This window comes from Petromyzon marinus, chromosome 52 (genome assembly GCF_048934315.1).
Source record: "Petromyzon marinus isolate PM22_M1 ecotype Great Lakes invasive population chromosome 52, UKy_Petmar_22M1.pri1.0, whole genome shotgun sequence".
NCBI lineage: Eukaryota > Metazoa > Chordata > Hyperoartia > Petromyzontiformes > Petromyzontidae > Petromyzon > Petromyzon marinus.
This window is the reverse complement of record NC_133718.1, coordinates 12,787,493-12,797,217: the sequence shown is the minus strand read 5'-3', so window position 1 is coordinate 12,797,217 and position 9,725 is coordinate 12,787,493. Positions and strand designations below refer to the sequence as shown.

At 52.1% G+C, this 9,725-nt stretch overlaps 1 protein-coding gene across 1 annotated transcript; it reads left to right on the top strand.

Moving 5' to 3' along the window:
• The first annotated feature begins 3,173 nt into the window (after nt 1-3,173).
• Nucleotides 3,174-9,395, top strand: LOC142931279 (thrombospondin-3b-like). The gene is made up of 3 exons (XM_076075017.1): nt 3,174-4,202; nt 6,439-6,695; nt 9,279-9,395. The coding sequence occupies exons 1-3, from the start codon at nt 3,962-3,964 to the stop codon at nt 9,393-9,395; spliced, it is 615 nt and encodes a 204-aa protein (XP_075931132.1). The 5' UTR covers nt 3,174-3,961.
• Nucleotides 9,396-9,725: the final 330 nt, after the last annotated feature.

The window sequence follows — 9,725 nt, the reverse complement described above, 5'->3', positions numbered from 1 at the left end:
TTTACATGTATACATGTTGTTTTACATGTTGTATACATGTTGTTTTACATGTTATATACATGTTGTTTTACATGTTGTATACATGTTGTTTTACGTCGAGAGATGAATTACGTGAAGGGCGCGTCATGTGTCGACAACTTGTTTGATTCGAGTATTTATTTACCATTGTAGATCCGTTTACAATGGAAAACAACCCTTGGTTGCTGGAGTGGAGAGAATGTCAATGGCAGTAGAGTGAGATGAGAGGGGGGAGGTAGGAGAGTGCGTGGAGGGGAGTGGAGTGAGATGAGAGGTGAGAGGTAGGAGAGAGCGTGGAGGGGAGTGGAGTGAGATGAGAGGTGAGAGGTAGGAGAGAGCGTGGAGGGGAGTAGAGTGAGATGAGAGGTGAGAGGTAGGAGAGGGCGTGGAGGGGAGTAGAGTGAGATGAGAGGTAGGAGAGAGCGTGGAGGGGAGTAGAGTGAGATGAGAGGGGAGAGGTAGGAGAGTGCGTGGTGGGGAGCAGAGTGAGATGAGAGGAGAGAGTTAGGAGAGAGCGTGGAGGGGAGCAGAGTGAGATGAGAGGTGAGAGGTAGGAGAGAGCGTGGAGGGGAGTAGAGTGAGATGAGAGGTAGGAGAGAGCGTGGAGGGGAGTAGAGTGAGATGAGAGGTAGGAGAGTGCGTGGAGTAGAGTGAGATGAGAGGGGGAGGTAGGAGAGTGCGTGGCGGGGAGTAGAGTGAGATGAGAGGCAGTGGCGACGGATCTTTAAGAGGGTGAGTCAGTGCGATGTGGTGGCGTCAGTCAGTGAGAACGGTACCGATGCAGTGTTCTGTGGGGGTTCAACTGCAGGTGCAATGCATCCGATTCGGGGCTCAGATGTAAGACTATGGTCCCACACGCATATGATGCATAACAATCCGTTTTCACGCATTGTATATTTCGGAAGCATTGGTACACGAATTGAAACATTACAGTCATGCAGCGAAACCACAGTATTAATCGTAATATATATATGTATATATTTGAAAGACTGCATTATTGTGCAGTAATAAAGTGCTCTTGCCAATAGCATCTGCATGGCATCCCAGCAGGAATTGTGTAACAGGCTTCATCCGCAGAATGCATTATTAAAAAAAAGAATTGCTGCTGGATAATGATCATGTAAACGCGGAACGCAACAGCGCACAGGAGGAACCACAGACGAGCCAGTGCGACCAACAGTTGTCGAAGCTCTGCGGTCATCTACATATTAAGATGTTTCCTGCTAATGAATGAGTGGAGAAACCCCACACGTGCGACAGAAGCATCACTCTATCCCATACACGGGGAACAGATGGAGTCCACATTTGCTGTACTGACTTCTCTCGTAAAGTTTGCTAAGAATAAAGTTTACAAAGAAGCGTGGAAAGATGTACGCTCGGAATTACACGGAGTACACACGCAAGCAGGTAATGGACATCATTGTGACTATTAGCATAGTGAGAGGGTGGCAGCCAACGGATGGAACGTGCCGAGGAGGTGGAAAGAGAACATCAGCTCGTGTGTGCAGGTGTAAGGTGGATTGTCGGGTCTCATGATCATGAGAGATGGCGATGGCTTGGTCAGGCCTTCATCCAGCAGTGGATTGATCATGGTTGATGATGATGCGTGTGTGTGTTGTATTGTAGAGAGAGGCAGTGTAGTGGATAGCGCTCTGTGCACTACGAACCCGGCCGCCAAAGATTGATTTCCACTCACGGGACAAAACAGTGGCAAATATTTGAACCGGTTCCTGGCCTCCAGTAGGGTGAACTTAGCCTTAAACTTAGTACGTGATGTGGTGTGTAAACGTCAGGACTGGGGAGACAAAGGCGGCCGGGCATGGTGCCGCCCACCCACCTTATCGTGTGTTGTGCCGGCTTTCATCGGTACTCCTCGCAACAGCACTTGCCCCAAAAATCCGTTAAAGGCTATACGGGGGATCTTTGTGATAGTGTGTTGTAAAGATTGTGTGCATCAATGTATAAGTACCCACGCGAGCCTTCCACCTTCTGTAGGGGGATGGGGGGGATGCGAGCGTTGTTCTGCTGAGGCGTGGACAAACGGTGGCGTTCAAATGTCGCTGAAGGGTCCCCTGTCACTTGGCCCGCGAGCGTTCACGACAGCGGAAACACACAGATGGCAGCACACACTCACACACGGCAACACACACACACGGCAACACACACACACGGCAACACACACACACGGCAACACACACACGGCAACACACACACACACGGCAGCACACACACACAGCAACATACAAACACACGGCAACACACACACACGGCACACACACACGGCAACACACACACACAGCAACATACACACAGCAACACACACGGCGGCACGCTCTCGCGGGCACGCGGAACACAATGAAGCCCTAGGACCCACGACCTTCACTAATGAAGCCCTAGGACCCACGACCATCACTCTCCGCAAACTACGTCAGTCACGGGAAACTAAAAAATAAATTTTGATGGAAAAGAAAAAAAGGTTTGAGATTTGGTTGAGAATTGCGACGGCGAGAGGCCTTTTTGTAAAGTGTCCGTGACGTTCTCAGCACGTGGTTGACACCGAGAGGACCGCTTTGCGTGTCCTCGACACCATGGTTGGAGAGCCGTGGGATCGACCTCACCTCCTTACTGTGGCGGTGAACTTCAAGGTGGATCAGAATCAGAATATTAGTTTAGACAGGAGGAATCCGATGAGCTATGCAGCTCTTTTTCACTGTTGCCAAGTAGGGGCAGGTGAGAATGTTACAACAACAAACAACACAAGAACACGATTGGAGTGCAAAGCATAGGAAAGTGAACAAATCACTAAATACAAACTTTTAAAATCTTATTTTACTAGGTAAGGCTTCTTTTTTAGAAGCGACCTGGCCACAAATTATGGCTCAAAGTGGCTTATGTGGACATTTATAGCAGCCAAATAATCTAAAGGCATGTCTCTAAATGTGGAGGGTATTCCCGACGGACCTTTGAGATTGTTGTGTTCTCAATGTAGTCACAGTGGTGGAGCTCAAAGTCTGTTCTCGTGACTTCAAAGTCGTTGTGCAGCGAGGATGGTTTTCATACTGTAAATATGGTGGTGGACTTTATGCCTTTTTCCAATGTTTTGCAGATATTGGTGGACCTTATGGACAGTTTAAAAGTTATCAATGTAGTGGTTGACCTGTGGGATTTATCACATGTTGTCAATACAGTGCTGGACCTGTGGAATTGTTCTTATATTCCTGCTAGAGTGATGGACTTTTGGGATTCATCTCATATCTTAATACAGAAGTGGACCTGTAGTACTGACCTCATGTGGTCACGGACCTGTATAACCGTGCCCACGTTCTCAGTGGTGGACCTGTAGGACTGACCTCATGTTGCCAATACAGTAGTGAACCTGTGGGATTGATATGATATTCTCAATGCAGTGAAGGATCTGTAGGACTGACCCTACGTGGTCACAGACCTGTATAACCGTGCCCACGTTCTCAGTGGTGGACCTGTAAGACTGACCCTATATGGTCACGGACCTGTATAACCGTGCCCACGTTCTCAGTGGTGGACCTGTAGGACTGACCCTACGTGGTCACGGACCTGTATAACCGTGCCCACGTTCTCAGTGGTGGACCTGTAGGACTGACCCTACCTGGTCACGGACCTGTATAACCGTGCCCACGTTCTCAGTGGTGGACCTGTAGGACTGACGCTATGTGGTCACGGACCTGTATAACCGTGCCCACGTTCTCAGTGGTGGACCTGTAGGACTGACCCTATGTGGTCACGGACCTGTATAACCGTGCCCACGTTCTCAGTGGTGGACCTGTAGGACTGACCCTACCTGGTCACGGACCTGTATAACCGTGCCCACGTTCTCAGTGGTGGACCTGTAGGACTGACGCTATGTGGTCACGGACCTGTATAACCGTGCCCACGTCCTCAGTGGTGGACCTGTAGGACTGACCCTATGTGGTCACGGACCTGTATAACCGTGCCCACGTTCTCAGTGGTGGACCTGCTGTCGACCGGCGAGGGCCAGGCCGCTCGCGTCGCAGGGGCGCTCGCCGACATCCGCTCTCGCGACGTCGTGAACTTCGCGACCGTGTTCCGCCTCTCCCCGCACGCCGGGGGCTCGCTCGTCGGGATCTACTCGCGAGCCAATGGGACCAAGCACCTGGAGGTTATCCTGGCCGGCAGGGTCAACAAAGGTGAGAAGTGTGGAGCTCAATTGATCGGTGATTCAGTGGGATGCATTCGACGAGAAGATTGTCCGTTAATATTTTTTTTTCTCGGAGATTTCAAAATATTGCATATCTCTTGCTGCCGGGGCGTAATGGTTAGCACACTCAACGTGCAATCCAGTTCGATTCCATCTCCTGGCGCAGCAGTTTGAATAATTGGCTAATGTCTTGAAATAAAACCTGCCATCTGTCTACCGAGGTGTATAAATCTATCCACCGCAATTAGTCAATCTGCAGGTCACCTGCTGTGGGTTAAAGCGTGGGTACTCCCACCACTGCCAAGACATCTGACCAGCGTGGAAGAGTAGACCAAAACAGCAGTGGCGTGAGCAAGAAATATCAAAGCTGCGCTTTTACCATTTTTATCCGATCAAAAAAGGAGAGGCTTTCCACTTTCTGGCAATAGGAGTGCCACGGTGGCGAGACGTTAACTACCTCACCTGGTGTGCAGGAGGTTGTGGGTTCGATCCCAACCCTGACGCCTGCTGTATATTTGGAGTTTGCATGTTCTCCCCGTGGTCGCGTGGATTTTTCTCAGGGTCCTCTGGTTTTCCCCTCCACGTTTAGACACATACGTTTAGAGTATTTGGCTGCTTTAAATTTCCACGCGATAAGCCACTTCGTTGAGTTATTATTTGTAACCAGTCGCTTATGAAAAAAAAGCTGCATAGCATAAAAATGAAATAGTTTAGCTTTTAATAATTTTGATACTGGCAAAAAAGGGTATTTTTTTAGCCGTTCAAAAAATTAAATATTGGTGGTGTCTGGACAACCACGACAGCTGCAGTGGCTGCGGTCCCGTAGCAGACACTGCACGAGGCGGCGAGATTGATGGTTAGAATAACATCGCGGTATCAATTTAAAAGTCCGTCGTAAAAAATTGACACGTACCGTGCGGCATAGCCTGCTTCTATAAAAAAAACCACAGCCTCTTTTTTTGGTGTGCAAGGCAAAAAAAGGTAACATTCACGTAGTGGGAATAGTGCAGCAGCTGTATTGACCTTGAATAAGCCGCCTTCCATAAACTTTTATAAATCAGTTTCCAACATTTATGGCTACGCGAGTCGAATTATGATGAGGTGCCCCTGTGAGTTAATGAATCAGCCCGTTCCGGCATGAATCCACTTGGACCGAGAACATGGAACTTGGAACATTGGAAGGACATCGCTTTGAAAGACGACTAGGTGCTTTGAAAATAAAAACTAAACAAAATCCTACAATACCAAGTCGTGACCAGGCTCGTACCTGCTTGGCTTCTGAGATCCGACGACTGTGTTGTTACTTAATATGGACAATGACGCTGAATTAATATTCTGCGTCATGCATTATTTCGACTTGAATCGAAAGCTTGTTCTTGCCCTATGATTTATACAACTGGCAGTATGCAGTATTGGTTCTCATCAGCAAGCTTGACTCTACGGATGTGGTAATGCGTGTCAAAGCCGGTTCAGAGTTTGATTTGCTTATATTGGAACCAACGCTCCTGAAATGATGCACTCTCAGAAGGCCGTGTGCCTGATGGGATGTGTATAAATCACGCATGTACAGTAATACCCCGATTTACGGCTCCCCCTTTTACGTCGTTTCACAAATACGTCGTCACTTTATTAACACCGCTATCTGATTTGGGTGGCCTCAACCCCAAGTTTACGTCGCTGACAGCACCATCCATCGTTTCTCGTATCCGTCGCTTCTTAGCCTTTGCCTCCACCTAACCCTCCAAACTGCTTTGATCACGTTGTTTCGATTTCGTCGTTGTACCTTTCAGGAATGCATCCCCTACGTTAACTGAGGTTTTGCTGTGGATATATTTGTATTACGTGAAAGGGCTAGTCACGTGTTGGTGGCGTGCTGCTCGCTCGTTAACGTTGTTAGGGTGCTCCAGTGGTGAGATGTTAACTACTTCGCCTGGTATATAGGAAGTCGTGGGTTTCGATACCGACCCAGACGTCTGCTGTATATTTGGATGTTCTCCCCGTGGTCGCGTGTATTTTTCTCCGGGTCCTCTGGTTTCTCCGTCCACATTTCGAAAGATTCGCTTTCAGACTTTGGCTGCTATAAATTTCCACGTGATAAGCCACTTTGTTGACCGATCAATTGTGGCCAGGTCGCTTCTGATAAAGAGCTACATAACTTAAGCGCGTATCATCGGGCGCAATGCGGGAGACTCGTGGCCCGCATCTCTCCCCCAATTCTCCCGCAGCGGCCGTGCGCTACCTCAAGGCCGACGGGACGCCTCACCTCGTCACCCTGGACCGCGTGGCGGTGGCCGACGGCAAGCGGCACTCGCTGCTCGTGCGCCTCGAGGGCCTGCAGGGCGGCCACGCCACCGTGAGCCTCTTCGTCGACTGCCGCCTCGTCGACTCGGCCGTGGGGTTGCCTCCGATCCTGCGCTCGCTGCCCGGCGACGCGAGTCGGCTGACCATCCGCACGGGGCAGCTCTCGGCCTTTCGCGTGCAGGTCAGGGGGGTGGGTCAGGGAAGGGCAGGTCAGGGTGGTGTGGGTCATGGCAGGTCAGGGGGGTGGGTCAGGGAAGGGCAGGTCAGGGTGGTGTGGGTCATGGCAGGTCAGGGCAGGCAGGGCAGCGTGGGTCAGGGTGGTGTGGGTCATGGCAGGTCAGGGCGGGCAGGGAAGGGCAGGTCAGGGTGGTGTGGGTCATGGCAGGTCAGGGCGGGCAGGGCAGCGTGGGTCAGGGTGGTGTGGGTCATGGCAGGTCAGGGCGGGCAGGGCAGCGTGGGTCAGGGTGGTGTGGGTCATGGCAGGTCAGGGCGGGCAGGGCAGCGTGGGTCAGGGTGGTGTGGGTCATGGCAGGTCAGGGCGGGCAGGGAAGGGCAGGTCAGGGTGGTGTGGGTCATGGCAGGTCAGGGCGGGCAGGGCAGCGTGGGTCAGGGTGGTGTGGGCCATGGCAGGTCAGGGCGGGCAGGGCAGCGTGGGTCAGGGTGGTGTGGGTCATGGCAGGTCAGGGCGGGCAGGGCAGCGTGGGTCAGGGTGGTGCGGGTCAGGTCAGGTCAGGTAAGGGTTGATTGATATCACTTAAAGATTTTTCTGGGACGCTGGTAGTCTGGAGTGGGTGGCATGTGATTGGCAGCCACCATCATAGCGAAAGGTATATGTGATGTGCCGGGTACGGTAATATTTATTGTACCATTGACCCGGAAAGGTAGATGTACAAGGTAAAAGGTGCAGCCCTGCAATTTCTTGTTCAGGCCACTGCTGGCAGAAGGGCCTCGACTAGAGGGAGCTCTCGAGAGCCCATATAGAGGGTGTGTGGCCGAATCTTTCCCACCGGAGTGACATATATAGCCCACCATGGCGTGGCCTGCCGATCTACCAACGGTGGTGTACCGATTCACTGCCTGCTCGTGGGCTGACAAAAGGCGGGGGGCGATTGAAGAAGCTCGCCGCGTCGTTTCACTCGTCGCACCGGGAGGTTGGATCGAACCGGCGATCTCTGCCAATCTAAGTCCGGGTGTGCTGGTGACCATTTCTACCGCGGACAGAACCGGCTGAAATGTAAGCCCTGGGCTACGGGTCGAGCGTCCGCAGCGAGGTCGCAGAACGTGTGGACACGAGGGGATGCGTCCAGCCGTCTCGCGCGCTCCCTGCTTTGCTCCAGACTCCACCGCCCACACCCAAAGTGCAATGCGAAGAGTCAGCCCGGTTATCTTATCGTAATGTATAAAAACAAGCAGGCACGACGCAATTCCCGTCTGCTGTGGTGCATTCCTCGACAATGCGTGCCTTGTAGAATGACAGCATCCTCCCTTCCATCCCCCTCCCCGCCAGGTCCAATGACATCATTCTCCATCCTTAGTTGACATCCATGGTTTGAGAGACACTTGGTCTACAGATGTGGCCTATTTAAAGTTCCGTGGCGGGTATCTATGGCAGTTGGTGATCTACCCTATATGCAGAGATCTACGGCCTTTAGAGTAAACGTCACGTATTTTACAAACCTCGCGCGATCGCCTTAAGACACAATCACTCGGAACGTGCCGGGTCTCATCAGAGCTCAGAAGCTAAGCGGGGTTGAGCCTGGATAACATTTGGATGTGTGAGGACCACCGCACTGGCGTGGGGAGGCCCTCATCCAGCAGTGGATTGACACGACTGCTGTACGTGTTGCATGTACATGGTCATTACCAAAATGTATTTAAATTTCGATTTGAAGCTTTCGTGACTGCAAGGATTCATCTTCTTTGGTTCTTTCGGTAAAGTCACGTAGAATGAGAATAAAATAATAAAATAACACAATAAAATTCTCACGATGTTTCGGCCACAACGCAAGTGAAGACGGCCGCTTACGTTGTGGCCGAAACGTCGTGAGAATTTTATTGTGTTATTTTATTATTCTATTCTCATTCTACGTGACTTCATCGAAAGAACCAAAGAAGATGTATTTAAATTGTCTGGTGATGCTTCTGCTGCTGCTGCGTTGGCAGTTGTGCACAAGCAGAACGAACAAACACATCTCAACACATACGTGTTGGCCCATACATATAGACCACATGGGAGTCCGCTTCGTCCGTGCACCTGCACTGTCTTCTCCTGGCAAGCCGGGGGCACGGCTCCTCCTCGACGCCCACGGGAAGGGAGTTTCACAACATCTGGGTGTGATCCACCAACCCCCGCTGCTGCTTCTGCCTCCACAGTGCTGCTGGCTGTGGAGGCAGCAGCATCCACGCGCTGTACGTGTGAGACTGTACGTGTGAGACTGTACGTGAGGCTGTACGTGTGCACGCTGAGGCTGTACGTGTGAGACTGTACGTGTGCACGCTGAGGCTGTACGTGTGCACGTTGAGGCTGTACGTGTGAGACTGTACGTGTGAGACTGTACGTGTGCACGCTGAGGCTGTACGTGTGCACGTTGAGGCTGTACGTGTGCACGTTGAGGCTGTACGTGTGTACGTTGAGGCTGTAAGTGTGCACTCTGAGGTCACGAAGTCAGTCACCGGCCACTGCGGGAGGCTTGGCGGACGTCGGTGACATTGGCTGCGTATCGGCGGTGCGGTGAAGCTTTGGACGTGCGACCGATGCTTTCAGCAAACCGTGCATGGCTCCGCGCGTGTTCCCGTGTCGTGGCGCGCCACAGCGGAGCAAAGTGACGCGCTCGCAGACGCCGCGGCAGCGCTGCGAACGCACTCGTTGCCCGGACTTTAAAAAAAATATAACGACGCGTCAATTTAGTTCGAAGGCCGCCAGACAGAGGTCGCCCAATCAGGGGCCGTGCGTGGGTTTGCGTCTTCAAGGGACGCTCATCTCGCAGCGGCTTCGAGCTCCGGGCGTGCCAGGCCCCGCGCGGCCACCACTCAGTCGCCCCCCCCCCCCCACCCCGGGCCCAAGCGCCGCTAATCCCGGGGCGCGGCATCTCTCAAGCGCGCGCCGCAACAACGGCAACAGAAGTCGTCTGTTGCCGTTGTGTAAGTGCAGCCCGTGTGTAAGTGCAGCTCGTGTGCACGTGAGAAAGAGCTCTATAGCTTCGTGGGCCTT